The sequence below is a fragment of the Paramisgurnus dabryanus genome, chromosome 6 (genome assembly GCF_030506205.2).
Source record: "Paramisgurnus dabryanus chromosome 6, PD_genome_1.1, whole genome shotgun sequence".
Classification (NCBI taxonomy): Eukaryota; Metazoa; Chordata; class Actinopteri; order Cypriniformes; family Cobitidae; genus Paramisgurnus; species Paramisgurnus dabryanus.
The window spans coordinates 38,085,153-38,107,608 of NC_133342.1; the positions used below are offsets into that span (position 1 = coordinate 38,085,153).

The 22,456-nt window shown below is 36.8% G+C and overlaps 1 protein-coding gene and 1 non-coding gene across 2 annotated transcripts in view; one reads left to right on the forward strand and one right to left on the reverse strand.

Annotated features, from left to right (window-relative positions):
* Nucleotides 1-4,784: 4,784 nt before the first annotated feature.
* On the reverse strand, nt 4,785-4,867 carry trnal-uaa (transfer RNA leucine (anticodon UAA)). Its single transcript has one exon. It is a non-coding gene; the product is annotated as a tRNA-Leu (tRNA).
* Nucleotides 4,868-5,300: 433 nt separating this feature from the next.
* The window catches only part of ghrhra (growth hormone releasing hormone receptor a), a 30,511-nt gene continuing 13,355 nt past the window's right edge, over nt 5,301-22,456 (forward strand). The window contains exons 1-4 of the mRNA XM_065276755.1: nt 5,301-5,348; nt 5,919-6,027; nt 11,686-11,793; nt 17,886-17,986. Coding sequence (XP_065132827.1) covers nt 5,304-5,348; nt 5,919-6,027; nt 11,686-11,793; nt 17,886-17,986 — 363 coding nt within the window. The 5' untranslated portion in view covers nt 5,301-5,303. The remainder of the gene's footprint in view (nt 5,349-5,918; nt 6,028-11,685; nt 11,794-17,885; nt 17,987-22,456) is intronic.

Here is a 22,456-nt window from a genome sequence, read left to right on the forward strand (position 1 = left end):
CTGTGTTGTTGTGTCCAAGCTGCCTGTAAAAGAAGGGAGAACGAGAGCGAACGTCAGTAGAACGAACTGTGGACAGTCACACATGCCCGAGCTGTAAACAGCAGAGAGGTGAGAAGTATTCAAGCGCACTAACTGTGTTGTTGTGTCCAAGCTGCCTGTGAAGGAAGAGAGAACGAGAGTGAACGTCAGTAGAACGAACTGTGGACAGTCACACATGCCCGAGCTGTAAACAGCAGAGAGGTGAGAAGTATCCAAGTTGCACTAACTGTGTTGTTGTGTCCAAGCTGCCTGTAAAGGAAGAGAGAACGAGAGTGAACGTCAGTAGAACGAACTGTGGACAGTCACACATGCCCGAGCTGTAAACAGCAGAGAGGTGAGAAGTATCCAAGTTGCACTAACTGTGTTGTTGTGTCCAAGCTGCCTGTAAAGGAAGAGAGAACGAGAGTGAACGTCAGTAGAACGAACTGTGGACAGTCACACATGCCCGAGCTGTAAACAGCAGAGAGGTGAGAAGTATCCAAGTTGCACTAACTGTGTTGTGTCCAAGCTGCCTGTAAAGAGAGAGAAAAGACGGGAGTGGATGTTAGGAGAGTGACCTGTGGAAAAAGAACCATACTTACCAAGAACTAGCAGCAAACCGACAGGTGAGGACGATCCCAGTCCAGGTTAAACGAGTCTTCGTGTCTCCGTCGAAGCCTGTGGAAGGAAACACAAAGTGGAGTGAGCAGTGAAGTATTGGGCCGACGTGACACAGGTACCGCAGATAGAGAGAGAGATAAACCCCAAGTTCACACTATTTGTCTTTGCCTCCAGGAGAGAAGAGGAGGGCGCCACGGATAGCGGAGTTGGCAGGAGCCTGTGTTCCCGGCCCACTCCCCCCCCTATATTTTGGTCCCCAGCCCCTGGGACTTCCGTTGCCCCCTTCCCCTTTCTGCCACCTTCCCGTGCTGTGGTCTGCCTGGAAGGCAGAGAGGAAGTTAGTTTTAATTGCCCCTTCCCCATTCCCCCAGTTATTTTAAATATTTAAATAAAGTTTGTTTTAATACTTACCTGCTCTCGTGTTGTTTGGTCATTGGGTTGGCTTTGGGGACCTCCTCGAGGTGGAAGTTGAGAAGGGGCGTGGCTTTAGGTTTAGTAGCCAGCCCCTAGCCGTGACACTTGCTTTATGTTAAATCATGTTAACATCATGCAAACTAGTGATGGGATTTATGGCTCTTTGAGGGGAACCGGATCTTGGCGATCCGTTCCTTTCAAAGAGCCGTTCAAAAGAACGGCTCTTTTGGCTCTTTTTAAATATTTAGTCAGTTTTAAGAAGCCAGCTTGGGGGCATCTCAGTTTATCCTGGAAATAATCACTGGGAGGAATGATGAGGTGAGATATGTAGTCAAATAATTAAAACTCACACACCAATATCTGAGTTTGAATTATTCTGAAATATTGATTATTACCTCATTTGTCACTATTAGACTATATTCCATAGGGTTGCACAACATCCCTCTGCTTAGACAGTGACATCACTATTTTGGATTTACCTTTAGTACAAAGTGTGTGTACGGGTAAAGCTACGTTGACTTATGTTATTCATACAATACAATACAAAGCCGACTGCAATGAATTTTGTGTGCAAAACAGCTTTTACCTCAAACACTTACACATATTAGAATAAATAAAATGGAAATGTCTACATACAGTCCACTATTACTACTGTAAACTTTGCAAATAGGACATCAACCCCTTCAGGTCTTAAATGAACAATAACAAAGTGGGCTGCAATGAATGTCTGTGCAAAACAGCTTTTGGTGAAAAAATTCTATACAAGAACAGTATCACAAAAGAACATTTTGATAGATAACAAAAAATATTTAAAGTATTAGAGATATACTGTGGATAAAATTAGAATAAATAAAATTGAAATGTCTACGTACAGTCCACTATTACTACTATAACTACTGTACAATTTGCAAATAAGTCAAATTAACTTTGCGCCCCTCCCCCTATAACTGTTCTGTCTCGCGGAGGAGCTAATTTGTGTGTATCTGTGAAACACGCATAGGAAAAAAAGAACGACAGAAAGAACGGCTCCTCTCCAGCCGCGACTCGGCTCCCATCGTTCATGTTTATGAGCCGTTCAAAAGAATCGGATCGTTCGCGAACGTCACAACTCTAATGCAAACTTCATGCTAAATCATGCTAGCTTAATGCTAAATCATAGTAGCATCATGTTAGCTTCATGCTGAATCATACTAGCTTCATGCTAAATCATGCTAACAGCCAGGTAGAATATTAAACTAAAGTTCTGTCAATCATGCTAGGTTCATGCTAAATCATGCTAGCTTCATGCTAAATCATAGTAGCATCATGTTAGCTTCATGCTGAATCATACTAGCTTCATGCTAAATCATGCTAACAGCCAGGTAGAATATTAAACTAAAGTTCTGTCAATCATGCTAGGTTCATGCTAAAGCATGCTGAATCTCGCTAGCTTCATGCTAAATCATGCTAGCTTCATGCTAAATCATGCTAGCTTCATGTTAAATCATACTAACATCATGTTAAATCATGCTAGCTTTATGTTAAATCATGTTAACATCATGTTACTTCATGCTAAATCATACTAGCATCATGTTAGCTTTATGCTAAATCATACTAGCTTCATGCTTAATCATGCTATTTTCCTGCTAAATAATGCAGCTTCATGGTAAATCATACTAGCTTCATGCTAAATCATGCTAACAGCCAAGTAGACTATTAAACTAAACTTCTGTCAAACAGTATTAAACATTCAGGCCAGGCTTTGTCAGGCCAACATAAAGTTTTTTGCTACAAACTTTAGCATCTAGTTAAATGTTCTCTAGAATCTCAAGCAGAATCTGACTGAGGCTGCGTCCAAAACCGCCTACTTCCATGCAATATAGTAGGCAAAAAGCATCAGGTGAGGCAAGTAGTATGGCCAAATTCATAGGCTGTGTCCGAAAGCTCTAAAATGCTGCCTTCGGAGGAAAAAAGTCATCAAGGCACATCTCAATCCAATGTTAGGTTTACTTCCTGTCTCCTGAGATACCTTCATCGTATTTTCTCTGCATTCTATGGGTGGGCTGGCGCGTGGAATGTGATTGGTCAGCCTGGTCGATTTTGAAAAAATTAAACGGTGGCCAAGAAAGCAGCAAGAAAGCAAATTTAGTGTAAAAAAGTTTTATTTTCACTTTCTACACCTTTTGATTGCATTTCTAGTATTTCTAGTTTCACTTAACCACTTGACAACTTGCATGATGTATTTCCTGTATTTATCCCAAGTGTTCTAGTGGGCGTGCACATAGAATTAGTTTTTAAAATAAAATAAAATAAAAACTCTGAAATAAACATTATTAGTTATTAATAAACACTTATCTGAAACTTTCAGAAGAAGAATTCTTTGCAACTGTAAAAAAACTCTTCATTTTGTGCATGCAGCTTTATTAAAGTTTATTGTTTATTCAGTATTCCCTGATTCTGCGACATCTCACAAGGTTATGGCAGAAGTCTTACAATTTACATCCAGAACAATATGCATTAACCTTGAATACCGCTCTGAAGCCTTATTCGAGATAGTGTGGGTTAAGTGTGGGTCAAACAATGTTTATTTATAAAGCACATTTAAAAACTGCCAAAGCAGAAAGTTAACACAAATAAAAAGCAAGTTAAAAAAAACAATCACAAGATCAGGGATTGTTAAAAGCCATAGAAAATAAGAAAGTTTTAAGTTTAGTTTTAAACACAGCCCTGATATCAGGGGCAAGGCTGTTCCACAGTTTCACAGTTTTAGTTTTAAAACATGGGACAGTCTTGCACGCTTACTTCCTTCCGCATGCACACGCTCTCGAATGGCCAAGACCCCAAGTGTGGGTGTTTGGACGCAGTCATACTATCCATATTCATACTACTGTTTTAACGATCAGGTCTTGAAAAGGTCTTGAAAAGACCTACTGTCACAGTATGCAATTTCGGATGCAGCCTAATTTCCAGTTTCAGTGGAAATTACATTAGCACATGATTGGCAGCATGATTAAATTCAGTGTGATCTGAATTTATAGTTATAGTTAAAACTATATCCATCAGTGGGGTTTGAACCCACGTGGACATTTCTCCAACAAAACCACTTGTAACAGACACTCAGGTGATGTATACCTGTACATGGGGAAGAGAACTTCAACAAGTAAAATGAAACACGTACAGATAAGTGTTGTGCCCCAAACATTGACACAACTTACGTTTAGAAACATTCAGACTCTTAATTCAAACAAAATGGATCAACAGCATTCTGCACCACACGTAGCCTACTCATCAGATTTTTGACCAATTAACCGTTCTCTCCGTAGGATCCTCGGAAGCCATAATTTCGAGCGTGCTACGTCATCGACATTCGTCAAAGGACTGTTCCAATGTCGAGGATCCTTCGAGAGTCCTTCGTTCGAAAAATATCCCATATACAGGAAAGGATGCATATGTGTGTCCTTCACGCTCTGAAATTACCACAATCCTATGCGAGCAGCGCCGAAAGCACACATTTTTACTGACGTGATGACGTGCACTTGCTAGCCTGTTACATTTACGTGTTTCCAAATTCTAAAGAGGAGCCTCACCTGACTATGAAGGAAGTGACTTGGAAAGACGAGTCCTGCCAAGGAAGTATCCTTGACATTGAGAAACACACTTCTGTTGGTCTACATTGCATTAACACTGACCCAGATTCAGTAAGGTGGTAATTTAAAGCATGTATTTTCAGTTTTAAGTACATTTAAAGCTTTTACCAGGAGTGGGGTTCGAACCCACGCGGACATTTGTCCATTGGATCTTAAGTCCAACGCCTTAACCACTCGGCCATCCTGGTCGGTTAGCAGCAAAATGTCAACACTCATGAAAAAAACATTTTTGATTGTATGTTTCCATAAAGAACCTTTAACATCCGAAAAGCCTATTTCTGTTTCACAAAAGGTTATTTGTCGTCCATTCCCAAAGTCGTTCAAAGTATTCGCTTAAAATCCACACATTTCTAAAATTATCAGCAATTTTTCAGATACATTTCGCAAACAGTTCCAATATTCCGATCTAAAACACTTTAAAGAGCGTCTATTTTTACGGTCAGCCTGCCTGTGATTACTGCGCGCGCTCCGCGTACTGATGCGCACCAGAGCGAGTATTGGTGATACTGAATCTGATCTCAGCGGCTTAATTCAGTCTGTCGAGTCTGATCGAGGAGATCCCTTTGGAGTTACAGGCATCACTGTGTTTTGACTGCTTGGATAGTTGCTCCTTCTGGATTTAATATGATTGTTGTGCATCTTTGTTTATTTGAGATCCTCTGGAGAGCGGTAAGTCTTACGTTTTCTCAAATAGCCTACTGTTATACTTTGTGTATCACAATTTAACTTGCTAATCGAAACTTGTTATTTTATAAACATTTGTATAATGAACTGAGTCGATGTTTTTAATTTCTTGGTCAGTTTCCATAAGATGTATACAGCTAAAAGCAATTGAGAGGGAATAAACGATGCGCATTTTGTCAGAAACAATTATGGTTATGTGATATACAGGCATATGCCGTTACATTAACAAATAAAGGTCGATACTATATTACTTAAACATTTCAGATTTTGATTCTTTAATATCAACAAACCCAATCCTTGAGTTTAATAAGCCTATATGGGTTGGACATTTTCTGGGTTAATTTAAACCAATGGTTGGGTTTGTCCATATTTTATCTAGTCATAAGCTAAAACAGTAACATTTTCATATATATTTAGGGTTAAATTAAGATGCATAACTTTAAATATTTAAGTTTAATATTAAATTACTCTTAAAATGTAATCTTAAACGATTTTGTCTTTCTCAGACACCATGCAAAGTTAATGTGCACTTTTACTGTATTTATTGATTTTTAGGTGCAGGCCATTCATCCAGACTGTGCTATTATTACTCAGCTTATACAAGAGCAAGAGATCTGCGTCCAGACGAAGAACAGAGAGACCAAGAACCAGACCCAACAAACAGGTTATAACAGTAAACTTACATTGATTAAAAAACACGCTGGATGCATTAGGATGTGTATGCCAAACTAATAATTGGTGTATATGCAATGCATTTACATGCTTTCATCCAAAATAACTTTGCATAGATTTTCTTTATATATTTAAATCCATAACCTTTGAGTTGCAATGCTCTACCAGTTGAGCTACAGGAATACAAACTAATCTTTAGGTTATGCACAAACAAAAGCCCATGCCAACTTCAGTGCATGCTGTTATCAAAACACAAGGTGGATATATAAAATACAATTTGTCTATAACACATCTATGGTTTACTAATTTAATGACTTCATACATCCAATAAAACACTTTCACACTACATTGTTCAAATCATTTAAATTTGTTATCAGAAAAGATAAAGCTTTATGGTTGCAGATTTGATATTTTGTATATAATGCAATGCCATTTATACATTTAAGTGTGCCCTAAGTGTCTGAATACTGTTTAGGACACTAGTTTCTAACATTAGTGTGCTTGTTCTTGTTGTTAAAGATGATTTTGTAAGAGGAGAAGTTGTGAGTTTATATTGCTGTCCTCCATGAATCTGACACCAGTAGCTGATGTTCACTCCGGCCTGATTCACTTCAGTTGATTAGACCGTGAATGACTATGAGGGAATCATATAAGGAAATCTTAATCATATTACTTTAATTGAATAAAACAGAAGGAAATGAAGCTGAAAGCGGGTCGGGCACCTGCAGTATGCTCACGGATCAGCTGTTCTCAAATCAGTTGGTGACCCAATATAGATCATATCTGTTTATGATACAAAAATGTCATTTATGCATTGAACTACAGTCAAATTATTAGAAATACCATGAACTGCACAGGTCCAACAATATGAAATGATTAACAAAACGTGAAGAACAGAAACATTGACAAAAGTGTCATTTAAACGCTTAACACCTAACAAATGTAAAAAAATATTGTAGTAATATTTGAAGAGCTCAGATGCAAAACCCGCTAAATGCCAAATATAAGATAATGATAATAACTGGATACGTAATATTGGTTTATCAAATACTTTCGCTTCAAATCTACTTAATCCCAGACTCAGGCCATTCAGAAATAATTGCGAGGACTTGGACCTGAACACAACCCGAATGTGGCAGCCACATCCATCACAGCGTCCCCTAATGTCTGGTTCAGTTTATATATTTTTATTGAATACTGCTTTGCAATGTTTCTAGTTTAGTAATTTTGCACTTAGAGGGTTTTGCAGCGAAAGACAGACACATTTTGTTGAATACCAATGAAATGACTAAAGTGAAAATAAGTCATTTCAATTACTGGATAACCTTTTTATTGCCATTAAAGTGAAGTTTTAAACCTGAACATAAGAGCCTGATAAAAGTGCTCATTTACAAGAAAATATGTCAGATGCACTTAAAGGGTATTCCATTCAACCTCTTACATTTAAAATTATTTTGATATTCCTTTAGTATATAATTTTCAGCATTTATTATTTGAATTCAGTTTTGTTTTTTCCCCTTATCCCTGTGACCCAAATAGAAAAGACCATCACAGCTTAAGACAGTCTTTACTCTAATGGTTTCAAGAGAGAGCAAAATTATGTTAATAGTAAATCATTTTTGTATTTCTTTTGTATTAGAGCTTGAATTGTTTAATAACTGATGGAGACCCTGCAGTGAAGCACTACGAAATTTCCCAGCGAAACCCTTTTGGTACCGTCAAGCGTAATCTGGAGACTCACGGAGTTGTCGTTAATCTGAAATGAGTTTTCACAATGTCTTCTGATTATATTCCTCCCTGAGGACTCAGACGCTCCGAGAATCGAAGTCTGGTTTTGAAAGTTCACATCTAGAGTGACACATTTGCAGCCAGACACATTGACCCACAGGGCAGATGTTAATTGTGTTAAAACCTCGGGAGGTTTGTGTTCCTCAAACCTTCCTCAAACGGTCTATTTAAACCTTCTTACAATGGCCTAAACAACCTAAACCACAACAATATTGGTTTATACAGAAACTTACTTAAAAGTAATTGGATTCAACCATGAATATTCAGTGACTTCAACATAAAGATGATTATTCGTATGCACTCATATGACGGATGAAACTTTTTTTGTGCAAATTCAAAGTAACTCCCAAACTATGTAAGGAATTATTGATGACGGGCCGTTGAAATATACGAAAATAATGCACCACTAAGGTGGTAATGCCCAAGGTGGTTGCACCGCAAGTGTGTATTATTTTCAAATAATTCAAAGGACCAGAGTCCTTACACCACAGTTACACTTTTTTGAAGATATTTGACAGGTTAAGCCCCATTTATAGTCGTGCGTAAGTTCTACACCGTAGCTACAATTTTAACAGCGCGTCAGATCTACACGGACCGCAAGCGCTGTGATTGGCCCCTCCCGTCAGGTAAAAAAAACTGCGTCATAGGTATTTCCGTTTGTGACGGTGAAAACAAAGCCAAGTTGAGGAGTGATTTAACTCAAATTGCATCAAAAGTCGTTGTTTATTTACTTCCATCATTGCTGGTCTTCTCAAATTATACACAACAAGTTGCTGTTTCTTCTTCTTTTGTGGGTTAACTTGCTAACGTTTCTTCTTTTTTGACGTTCGCGCTGCTACTGTGGTTACACGCGTGGTTACTGCCAACCAGCGGTCTGCGCATGTTTTTGCACATCGACGCAGACGACAACGCAAAAGTATAAATGAAAACCGACGCGGAAACCTATGCCATCGCGGCTATGCTGTAGGACCTACGCACAACTATAATGAGCCCTTTAGGTGTGCGTTTTATAGAAAAATAATCAACACCTGTAGAACATTTTTCAAAGAATCAGAATAAAGCATTCAACAGACCCTCTGTATAAATCACAATAACTTTACGCTAAACACCAGGGGCCTCATTTATAAAGCGTTTTCACAGACAGATTAGATCTTAGACCGTGCGTACGCTCAAATCCACTCCAACGCTCAGATGTATAAAACTCATCTTTGACGTGGAAAAGTACTAAAAATATAAAAAATTTATATAAATTATTTCCATGCATCGATTTTAATGTTAAACATCTGTAAATCCAAATTAATCCATATGGAATATATTCTGACAGTTTAGGATGCTATCTTTGAATTTTAAAGTCGAAAATATCTTATCTTACACCGCCATGCAGGAGGCATGGCAAACTGGAACTTTAAAGACACAAATATTAGGTTTACGTGTAAAAAATATATTTAAATGAAACCCGTGAATTAAAAGGTCGACTAATAATCGCCTTAACCCGAGTGATCAAAACGCTCAAAAAAGTTTCCATGTTAGAATTTTGAAAAATTAAAAGCTTAAGCAAATGACAACATATGTTTACTTACCACTTGCCATTGTAACAGTCAGAGAATTTGGCCTTTAAAAAAATGTATATGTTAATGAATTAAATTAGGGGCGTTTACAAGGCGGAGTTCTAAGAGCATTCAGCTGCCCACAATTTCAAGATCATTTGTGATTTATAAACTGCACATCTAGAAAAGAGGTGTACGCACGTATTTTTGTGCGTCCGCTCCTTTTCTCTGAATCACACGTACGATCGTTTCAGAAATGGTCTTAGATTAAATGCAGTGACGGCTGGTGACTTCTTTTTTTGAAGCGCACAATGCGAAGTTCGTCACAACATGTATGTAGCTTGTCATGTGTATTCTGCGCTTTGAGAGATCGTGTGTCATGCCAAAATAAGTGCCTGCTGCCTTGAACTTGAACTTGAAAAGAGACGCTCGCGTTTGCCAGATAATCACATAATCTTACACGTAATCAGAGTTTACTGTTAAGGGAGTGTCTTGCGTGTATTTAGGGAATGTGAGCGTCTCTTTTATCATAAACGGTTTTGACGCATCTGCAGCAGGCACTTATTTTGACAAAACACGTGATGCACACAGGATCTCTCTAAACGCAGGCCACATATTTTGGAAAAGGGAACCACACACGTGATAATCCGAACACTTATTTTGAATTAGCGCATCCTCGGAAGAGCAGTCACGAGCCGCCACTGATTAAATAGCATAATTCCTACGTCGCACTTTTATAAATGAGGCCCCAGTTAAACAAAAAAAAAAAATACACTGTCAGAAAAATGTACACTTTAAAAAGGTCTTAATTTGTACCATTTGGTAACAATATCTACCTTTAATTCCTTAGCACTGTCCCGTGATTGGGACACCTGAGTTTACTTCAATATTTTGCATGTAAATTTTACTCAATCACGGCCAACTGTATATTGTTGTATAAGGTATATATATATATTGTTTTTTTTATATAAGGTTTTTCAAATAATACAAACATCAAAAACAAAGACAGACAGACAAACAAACAAACAAACAAACCCCAAGCGCTGAAAGTTAATTAAAACAAAACTGTCTGTTTACAAAAAAAAAAACATTAAGTAAAATATATACAAAAAAGCCAAAATTCTCACAATAAAACAGGTTAGTTTTTTTGTAGAAAGGATTGGAGAGGATCCCAAAGACTCCTGAATTTGTCCTGTTTGTGGTTGAGATAAGTTAAGACATAAGTTAGTTTCTCCGAGGGAAAAAAGGCTGACAGCTGAGAAATCCACATAGAAATTGTAGGGACCTGAGGTGTAGACCATTTTAATAATATACATTTCTTAGCCAGAAATATAAGGGTTGTAAACAGTGGTTTGAAGTTTGAGTATTTTTCATATATTAAAACATTTTAGCAGTAATAATAGTACAATAACAGTAATCTATTAATTTGTGACAAGAGTATGCAGCAAACCGTTGACACCTAGTGGCCGTTGTTGGTAAAACAGTTAAAAGTGTAACACAAACCTAATTTTTTGTGATTATTTTATATATAAAACATATATTCTTTATTGCATTATTTTTATTTATTACAATAAAAGAAAAATTGTATAACTTTTTAATTATTTTTTTCTCTTTTAACAACACAAACGTTTAAGTGTCTTCTTTAAAACAAGACCAAGATTAGACTTTTAGACAAAAAAAATGCAGAGTTAAATTAATTTGAAGGTGTACATCACAATTTCACCCCCACTCTGTGCCGGTTAAGGGTATTTAAAGTATTAATTTGCACTCTCTGGTATACCATTATGTACCTAATATGATTTCCTTAGGTACAAAAGTGTCGTTTAAAAGAGTGCCGCCCTGGCAACAGCTAGAGACCAGTTTTATTTCTGACAGTGTAACAAAAGTGACATAATGACACATGTTTAATGTTCTTTTTGGCGATACAACATTATGTAGACTTGCATAACGTTTATCTATAAATCTTGGTACTATTGTAGAGACATGACTCCATAAGGTGTGATCTGCCTATTCAATGACATGATCTGATGCGGTCTGGTCGTTTTACTGCTAGATCTCAAACAGATTGTTAAAGTTCATGATTTGAGTTTCTTTGGCAGACGTTCAGTTTGGAAATGAGATTAATTTAGGTATCGTACTTGCTCTGACTGTGAAACCGGTGCTGTGCTGTTAGTGCAGATGGATAAATCAATACTGTAGCTCACCTGAATTGGTTTTTCAATATACTTTTAAATATTGATGTACTGCAGAGATGAAAGATTAATGGAATGGAAAAAAATGTTTCGGTTGATTTAGACTGTTATGATGGTTCGCAGGATGTGGTACAGATTGGGATGGGATACGGTGCTGGCACACAGCCAACGCTGGACAATTTATCAATGTTTCCTGCACGGAAGTCTTTCAACATTTCTCTAACAATCAAGGTCAGATCTCTCTGTCTAGCTATCATTTCTCTATTATGCATGTATATATTCTCATAGAAGTGGAAATTCACACAGCTTTAGGTTTCCTCCATCCAATGTATTTGCATCAGACACTAAAACCTTCTTTGTCCTGGTGTAGTTTCAGCGTTTGCTCTTAAGAAAATGTAAAAGTGGGACACAGAACTAGGCTGCTGCTTTTCATTTTGGACAGAGCTCTAGGTTTTTTGTAAAGCAGATGAGGGATTGTTAAGATTGTTCTTGAGGGTTTGTGTGTAAATCAGGGATTGTAATATTCTGAGGGTCATTCATTTTTTACAGGGATGACAGTTACACAAATAGAAAGGTTACGGCGTCAGAGAAATTGAGATTTTGCTTACAATGAGCTAAGCTGCTTTCATTTTCAACTATATGTGATCCCGCCTGTGAAACCCCGGCTAAAGTCACGTAATCCAATTATAAGATAGGACGTCAAAATAGTCATAACCATAAAATTGACCAAATAATTTGATTATTGCAAATGACAGATTAAAGAGGACGTATCATGAAAATCAGATTTTTTTTATATTTTAGTTCTATAATTGTGTCCCTATGGCTTCTATCAACATAGAAAAAGTGAAAAACATCAACCCTGTAACTAGTTTTAGTAAACCATTCTCTGCAAGCATGTCAAAAAATAGGTAATTGAAATTCGGCTCTCCTTGTGATGTCAGAAGGGGATCTTATTATAATAATACCACCCCTTAATCTGCCCTATCCAACCACAATACTGCCATTTATTGCAGGGAAAGAGAGAAAAAATAATAATTGACAGCACAATTGAATTTCTATTTCAACAAACCACCATTATAGCGACCAGTGTTTGTATTTCATCAGCTCATTTGCATTTAAAAGGATACATCAAAAAAGGGCACATCTTTGCTCAGACCCACAAAGTGTCAATTTTAACATGTTATAATAAATGTTCTATATGAGATTTTGTGCTTTAACTTCACATACGTACTCTGGGGACACCAAAGATTTATTTGACATCATAAAAATGTCTTGTAAAGTCTGTGAAATGTCCCCTTTACAAATATTTAAACTTTTACTTATAACATGAAAAAAGTGAAATTAATGATTTAATTGACAACTTTACTGAACCATCAGGGCCCTAGACAGGACCTAAACTTTGTTAAAAAAATAAATAAATTGATTTTTAATAAACATTGTCCAGTTTTTCCCATTCGCATTGCAGACCGATCAGTGAATTACATCAAAGTACTGCAAGAGCGTTTTGAAAGCATACAAAGTGGTCTGATCTCACATTATTTGTGTTTATATGATTGGTCGGCACAGCATCACATTAAGTCCTACACACAAGGGTTGATCTATTTTTATAGGCCAACCCAGAAGAAAACTGGACACTGGTTCCCTTGACGAAAAGCCCATACATTTTTCCCATAAACTTTTGTAATATTGCAAAAAATAAGCTTTGTGTTCAACAAAAGTTTATGACACTTACACGTTTTGTCAAGCAAGATAATCTTCACAGATAAACACAACCTTAGGCTACAAGCGAACTATACTACAGTCTCTCGACATCAATGTCTTCGCCACCAAACTCTTTCAACCTTTATTAAACACATTTAAAACATGTTTCCTGATAAGGAAATACTCTGTGGATGAATCTTTGTTGGGAATTGTGCCCTTGTTGAGTTGTTTTTGAGATCTTCATGCGTGATGACTGTTGCGAATTAAAAAACAAACACCAGCGTTTTTCAATATTTTATATGTTCTTAGACTAATTAATACATCCCTATCTTTTTTCAGTGCGTACACTTAATCTTTGTACAGCACGTCGTGATGTGTTAGCATTTAGCCTAGCCCCATTCATTCCTATGGCTCCAAACAGGGATAAATTTAGAAGCCACCAAACACTTCCATGTTTTCCCCATTTAAAGACTGTTACATGAGTAGTTACATGAGTAAGTATGATGGCACAAATAAAAGTTAGTTTGCAGCAATTCGACCTCAGGTGCAGTAATATTGACGGAAGTGTAAGCGAGAAAGAGGGTTTAGTCAGGAGTGATGATGTTACTGCACATCGATGTCAAAGTCCTGCAAACTAAGTGCTCTTCCGCCATACACAGTGCCGGGTTAACCCTTTGTGAGGCCCTGGGCTAACGCTGGTTTGAGGCCCCCCAATATACACTGAAAAAAATAATGGCTGGATTTACTAAAAAATATAGTGCCCCATTGCTTAATTTTTTTAGTAAAACTTACTGAAAAAAGGTGATGCAAAAACGATGCACTGTCTATATTTTTTTAGTAAATCCAGTGTTTTTTACAGCGTATGTGCAACATTAAATGGCTAAAATTATTTAAATAAATTAAACAATATTATCAAATAATTTTACAATCAGAAATAGCCCAGAAAATAACATTTATTTAATCAAAAATTACAACAAAATGTGCTTCTTTCTGCTTTTCTTTAAAGAGAATTCCTCAATAAAATCATTAAAATCAAGTTGACGCAAAAGTAGGCTGAAATTATTTAAATAAATTAAACAATATTATCAAGTAATAATTTTACAATTAAAAACATCCCATAAAATAACATTTATTAAATGCAACTCACAACTAAAAGTGCTTCTGTCTGTTTTTCTTTAAATATAATTCCTCAATTAAATTATTAAAATCAAGTTGACGCAAAAGTAGGCTAAAATTATTTAAACAAATTAAACAATATTATCAAGTAATAATTTTACAATCAGAAATAGCACAGAAAATAACATTTATTTAATAAAACTTACAACAAAAAGTGCTTCTTTCTGCTCTTCTTTAAAGAGAATTCCTCAATTAAATAATTAAAATCAAGTTGACGCAAAATTAGGCTGAAATTTTTTAAACAAATTAAACAATATTATCAAGTAATAATTTTACAATCAGAACAGCACAGAAAAGAACATTTATTAAGCAACTAAAAGTGCTTCTTTCTGCTCTTCTTTAAAGAGAATTCCTCGACTAAATCATCAAAATCAAGTTGACGCAAAATGTCATACTCACTTGACATTAATGTATGTAATTAAATTATGTAATTAAATTAAACAATGGTATCAAGTTATAATACAGATCAGAACATTCATTTAATAAATACAACTAACCAAAAGAGCTTCTTTCTGCTCTTTTTCAAAGAGAATTCCTTAATTAAATCATTAAAATCAAGTTGATGCAAAATGTTTTACTCACTTGACAACCTCAGTTTATCCCAATTTCGTTTATCCCAAATGAAAATCTGCCGAAGCATTCGACACAAGGATGGTGAGAAAGATTCTTATAATGCATTTTACACATTGGGAAAAGCACACTGGAGCAGTAAACTGAACAAGCTCCTGTAGTTGCTGTTCGAACTGGAAAAGTGCTGAAGATCCTCTTTTGAGAAATGTATAACGTTTTAAACAGAAGTAGATAAAACAATCATGCATTAGGAAAATTAATAATTGCTTTATTTATTGTATATTTTCTATAGGTGTGTAAAACCATATTTTGGCGGATTGTTTTAGCTTACTTTCATTGTTTCACGAGATTGGCTGCCTATATTTAGTCATCATAAATTAACGGTAAACAAACTTGGCTCGCTGTTTTTGAAGGCAGCTCGACCTTAGGACGGGTTCGAGCCCCAAGTTTAAGTGAAGGAGGAGATGATGAGGAGAGATGCCAGAAGAATTTCGGCCGGGCGCGGACGCACAGAGACTCCCGTTTACGATATGATTTTAATGATGATTGACACTGTTTAGGTTCTTTTCAAACTTACGTTAAAAGTGTACCCGTTAAATATTATTACTGCAGTTAAAGAGTTTATTTTGATCATGGTCTTCACGTATACATGATTTGCGAGGTACATTTGCAAATGATTCATAAATAATACCTCTGTGTTTTAAAAGTACTGTATACTCAAACTCCAAAGACAGCTATGTGATTGCCGATGCGCTGAAAGAGAGAGAGAGAGAGAGAGAGAGAGAGAGAGAGAGAGAGAGAGAGAGAGAGAGAGAGAGAGAGAGACCGCGGCCTTACAAGAGTGGAAATGATCGATGTTATTTGAAGTCAGTTCTTAAAGGACAAAATATCCCATAAGCTATAGCTATTATACACATTTTTTCAGAACATTCTTGCGACCCAGTGGTTGGGGGCCTCTGCTCTAGTTAGCGCTTACGCATATTAACGTCAATCAAAATGTTTTTAAAAACTCAAAATAGAATTGTCTCGGAGGCCCCCTAGTGTTCGGGGCCCTGGGCTGCAGCCCATGTTGCCCATTAGGATAACGCGGCCTTGGCCATACAATATAGTTCTCGTTTTTATCCACTTAAAAAACACCATGTTTTATTTCGTGCCACCATACTTACTCGTGTGACTACTCATGTAACCTTCTTTAAAAAGGGAAAACATGAAAGTGTTTGGTGGCTTCTAAATTCATCCTTGTTTGGCTCCTAAGGAATGAATGGGGCTACGCTAAATGCTAACACATTCACAATGCGCTATACAAAGGTTAAAAGTGCACACATTAAAAAAGATAGGTATGTATTCATTCGTTTAAGTTAAGGTAAGAACATAGTAAAATATTGAAAAACGGTGGTGTTTTCCTTTAAGGGAGAATAGAATAATGTTGTTGCAGTATTGAAGTCTCAGTGTTAGAGGTTATCTTTTGGCACTTAACCAAAACCCATTGACTTTGGGACGATAGAACCGCAAGTGCTAAAATGCTAACTCGCTTCTGGGTTTTGCCTGCAAAAATACGTCATCCCTGCAGCACTCTATAGTACATCAATAGGAGACTCATTTCAAGTCACAGAATAACGTATAACTAACTTTATAACAAGCTCCGCCTGCTGTGGGGATCACCAGTCTAGTCTATAGGAAACACTACTAAAAAAAAATTGAAGCTAGTGTAATGCAAAAGTACAGGAGAATGGAATTGCTTTTAAGGTTATTTGATAAGGTAAGTTATTTAAAATTGAATAGGCCGCTGTGCCAAATGATTTTTTTCTGTTTGCAGCTGTGCACTGTTTTGTAGTTGTTAAAGGTGCCAAGGAATGCGTGATACAATGTTACATTGTTCTTTGATATCGACATAGAAGGTATGTGGCTTTATTAAAGGGGACACTTCACAAGATTTTTTTAACATGCAAAACAAATCTTCACAAAGTATATATGTGAAGTTATAGCACAAAATACCAAACTGATAATTTATTATAACATGTTAAAATTGCAACTTTGTAGGTGTGAGCAAAAATGTTTTGTTTTGGGTGTGTCCCTTTAAATGCAAATGAGCTGATCTCTGCACTAAATGGTGTTGTGGTTGGATAGTGCGGATTAAGGGGCGGTATTATCCCCTTCTGACATCACAAGGGGAGCCAAATTTCAATGACATATTTTTTTCATGCTTGTAGAGAATGGTTTACCAAAACTAAGTTAATGGGTTGATCTTTTTCCACATTTTCTAGATAGATAGAAGCACTGGGGACCCAATTGCAGCACTTAAACATGGAAAAAGTCAGATTCCCCTTTAAGTACAAAAATGATCCACAAAAGGTTTTACATGTCCATTTACAAACATAGGATTTGACTTTAGAATGGCATACATTTCGACTGTAACATCACAGTTGGTGTTATGTTAATTAATAAGAACTTTCCTGTAAATATAAGATTGTTGTTAAATTGGAATTTCTCAAAAACATGATTTTCTCAGAACGAAAAATAACTTTTTAGGAACCTTAATTTTTAAGAGTGTTCAATAGCGTAAACTGAAGTTCTTTCATGGGCTAAAGTGGAACACCTGCCTCCTGTTCTGCCCCTGGAAATGCTACCAACAGCAGCTTTTCGTCCCAGTTCTAGCGATCATGTTTCCCCCTAAGCATTCTCCAGGCTTCAGGAGGTATTTTTGGAAGCGTTACGAAGTGGGAATTGTGCTTGCTTCTCTCAAAAAATGAGGCCTGATCAACTGCTTGCTGTGACAACCTACAAACTGAAGACTTAACTGGCACTTCTTCAAGTGCATAAGAGATTTAAGAGATTTTTAAGTGTCGTAAGATTTAGAGAAATTGCTGTTTGTACAGGATTTATTTACAGGAACTGCACGTCTAATGGCTGGACTGACCCGTATCCCTCATATGCAGAAGCTTGTGCTGTTGAAGATGTTTCCGAGTCTAACACTGTGGTAGATATCCCATAATACCTGCATAAATAACAGTCATGCACACTGAAACACGAAAACTTGACCTCTTTACAGCAGCTCAGTATGATGAATGAATTTCTTGCTTACGTAAAGTGCACTTGGACTTCCTATGGAGACCACAAGGGGTTGCTGTGTTTTATTTTTGTTGATCTTGATTGCTGCTGTTTTCTTCCTCCTTTTTTTGAGCAACGTTTAATATCGTAGAAAACTTTTACCAAACCAAACAGCAAAATATTAGTTGACACATAGCAAGGCAAAAAAATTACACTTACCAAAACCATAAACTCTTAAAAATAAATAAATTCATACTTGATGATGCCAAAGAAGAAGCATTTTTGGTTATTATTTCGAATTTAATTTGTTTAAAAAGCTTATCAGCTTCTTAAAAAAAAACATTGTTGCCATAGGAAGTCCAGGCATGTTTAAATTGAACCTATATTGAGTTGTTTAAAATGCTAAATGCAAAAATTTTCTGAGTTAATTTAAAGGTGCAATATGTAGGTTTTTACCACTAGAGGTCCCTATTTTATAATACAATATTAAAGGTGAAGGCAAGGTAATAAATAACTGTTTTTTTTATGTATGTTTCATGATGTTAGTTTATGCCAATGTAATAAATTAGCTCCAAGGCAGCAAAAGCTGCGTGTTAGATGCTGCATAACCGCATATTGCGATAGTTTCAATAACCAGAGGCGGATCAGTGTGTGGATATTAAGTCACTTAAATGGCGACAATTACAAGGGATACTGGATACAAGGACGAGCCATTATTTAAAAAAACCCTGGATTTATAAATCCATGGGAACCTTTGGGATAATGTATGTATGCTAGGGGTGTAAGTCACGGTTTGGTGCTTACCTCGGTTCAGGGGTCACAGTTCTTTATGGCTTTGGTAAAAAATTAAAAAGAATACCTGGGATCTTATCATTTATTAATAGTTTAAAAAAAAGACCTTATTTACATTTCATTTAAAACTACAGGCAATTTGTTTTAGTATATACATTGAAATCAATAATAAAACCAAAGGCTGAAGGGTTTTTAATATAAATATAAATAAAATAAAATGTTTAATACAATAGTTATGAGACTGTTATTTAATTTTGCTCTTATATTAAAAAGTTTAGTTTTATTGTCAGAAGTATCTCTTAAGAAAACCACCAATCACATTTTAGTGCGATTATTCATCTACTTCATTAAGGGCGATTTATAGTCGTGCGTAGGTCCTACGGCGTAGCTACGGCGTAGGCTATCCGTAGCCTGTGCGTAGCTCTGCGTAGCCAAACGCGCACCTCACAAAATTTCTAACAGCGCGTCGGCTCTACGCGGACCGTAAGCGCTGTGATTGGTCCACCAGAACCCCTCCCGTCAAGTAAAAAAACTGCGTCATAGGTATTTCCGTTTGAGACGGTGAAAACAAAGATGAGCCAAGTTGAGGAGTGATTTAACTCAAACTGAAACATAAGTCGCTGTTTATTTACTTCCATCATTGCTGGTCTTCTCAAATTATACACAACAAGTTGCTATTTCTTCTTCGTTTGTGGGTTAACTTGCTTAGCTTCTTCTTCTGTGACAACTTCTACTGCTACTGTGGTTACACGCGTGATTACTGCCAACCAGCGGTTTCGCGTGTCTTTGCACGTCGACGCGGACGGCGACGCACAAGTATAAATGAAAACCGACGCGGAACCTACGCCGTCGCTGCTACGCCGTAGGACCTACGCACGACTATAAATGTGACCAGTCACGGAAAGTAGGGACACAAGTCGGATCTGGGCATTTTGAGTTATTCACAGATTCTGAAAGTGCAGTTTCTAAGCTTTCCAACGATGTGTAACACATGGAAATCTGATAAGATTTGGAGAAGTTGTGGCCATTTGAATATAGGAACTCAGAAATACTCAAACCGAGAAAATCGAGACGAAAGGGACTCTTCTTTTCAGCTGGGGGAGACAATAGGGCTCATTTACATCTCATTTAGCTAAGCCATGCCCCCTGTAAAACCCTTTTTGAGATGTTCTAGCATCATATGTAGTATTTTATGACCAAATGACAACCCGCAAAAATAAACATGACTCTTTTACCTTTGTGGGGATCACAAGTCGAATCCAGTCTGTTTCAGATTATCCAATGACCATATTTGTCCAAAAATGCGTATAATCCGTGAAATATAGATTGTTTACATCAGATTTCGCATGAATGTCTGGTAATACAATATAATATATAATCTGAAGACTATTTAAATCGTAACATGTAAGGGTATATGAGCTTACACTCCGTTAAACACATGAACCGGCCTTCAAAGTTTGTATTTAAAATAGGGAAGTAGTATAATAGATCATCCAAACAGCGCCGTCGAAAACGTGACATCCTTTAGAGAGGTTACCAATGGCTCGCTCGTTCCTCCATCAGCCAATGACTTCATGGAAAATATTGATAGACAAAACATGTAGCCAATTATATGAAGAATACAACGATATCTGTGTAACTTCTGTGTGTTTGGACTCATGCTGCGCTGCAAGAACTGACATACAGATGACGTCAAAGTACCGCGAGAGCGAGTCGAAATTAAACTACTCCGTAAGATTTCTTGAAGAGCTCTCGCGGTACTTTGACGTCATCCTACTGCGGCACCGCATAAAGTCAGTGACGCGGCTGACGTACGATGCGGCTGACTGTTATTTGTTCCGCCCCACCTTCTTTTATTTTTCTTTTGTTTTGTGCACCCGAGCTTTACAGTCTGGGGAGACGCAGGCTATAAGTTTGAAAAAAAAAAAAAACTTGGCAAACATATCTGAGGAACAGGGCAGCGCGTCACTACAGTCACGTGACTTCACGCTCGAGCCGGAAGAGAAGACAATGCTGAATAAAGTCGTAATTCTGCTATTTTTGGACCAAACTGTATTTTCGATGCATCAACACAATCTTACTGACCCACTGATGTCACATGGACTACTTTGATGATGTTTTTATTAACTTTCTGTACATGGAAACCATACATAGATTTTCAACGAAGGGGAAAGCTCTCGGACTAAATCTAACGATAAAACATCTTAAACTGTGTTCCGAAGATGAACGGAGGTCTTCCGAGTTTAGAACGACATAAGGGTGAGTCATTACTTACATTATTTTCATTTTTGGGCGAACTATCCTTATTTAGTAGTCACGCTGTTCCCTTTGGGGGCGGAGGCGAAAACACAAGCTTATACAGTATGTAAATATACACACAGACAATGACGCCCCCCGCTGCACGCTAGAATCTCCGGAAAAACAAGCCTATTTTAACCGCAAAATGTACGCTTTTAAATATACAAAAACTGCTATCTCAAACATGGAGAGGCTTCTTCGTGATCTCAACTAACAGATTCTGCAATAAAACGAAAATCACAAATTTCGAAAAAAAAACTTTGTTTCTCATTTTCTCGAAACTTGTGCTGCCGACTTGAGTCCCTGGTTTCCGTGACGGGTCACAAATCGCCCTTTAGCCAGTCGAAGACACATAGCCCTGTTGCGTGTAAAATAATTAAAAAATAACATTTTTATATTTTTAGTTTATTTCAATTAGCCTTCTTAACACACAATACAGTTTTAATAAGTTATCTTTTTTTAAATACTAAAAATAAACTGAGGCGGCAGGCCTGACCTTAAAGCGTAACTAAACCCTAAACCAACTTTTTTTAGTTAATGATCTGTAAGAATGGGGCTTTATTAGTGCTGTTCGCTGATTTTAGTAAGTTTTTTGACATTTGGATATAAAGTGTTTCAATACTACAATATATGGTGTAAAAACGTCTGAGTGCTGCCCTCTTCAGGTTGAACGGTGGCTACTGCAGTTGAATTTTCCTATTGGATGTTGGCTCCAAAAAATGACTCGTGACGTAAGCAGGTTCAAGCTCACCACGCCCTTGTTACGATCTCACCACACACTTAGTTCGTCCCCTCTATCTCTTTGGGATCTGCCCACTTTTCTTGCATTTTTCATATATTGCCAGTGGGTGGAGTCAGGCTCTGACCAGGGGTTTAGTTACGCTTTAAACGCAAGGTTTATTGACTATTTTTATTCAAGTTAATTTTTTATTAATTTATAAAGTTATTTTTATTCCTGTTTTATTCTTTTTTTTTATAAAATCACATTTTCTTTTAATTGTTATGTTAAATTCTCATGTATCTTTGTTTTTAGGGATATGAAAGTGATTTTATTGTGTCTCTTATTTTTTTCTCTCATATATTGTTTTCTCATTTCTTTGAATGACCTCTGTGTATGAAATGTGCTATATAAATAAACCTTGCTTCGCCTTGCCTACTCCGCAACATTCAGGGAGCTTACAACAAGCTTGCAGTTTTTAAAACAATTAACAATTACATTTCAGTTAAACAATTATGTAACCACTTTACATAATTGAAATGCTTATGGATCGATTGAATGCGCTTCAGGGAACTTGTTTGTCCCCTTTTG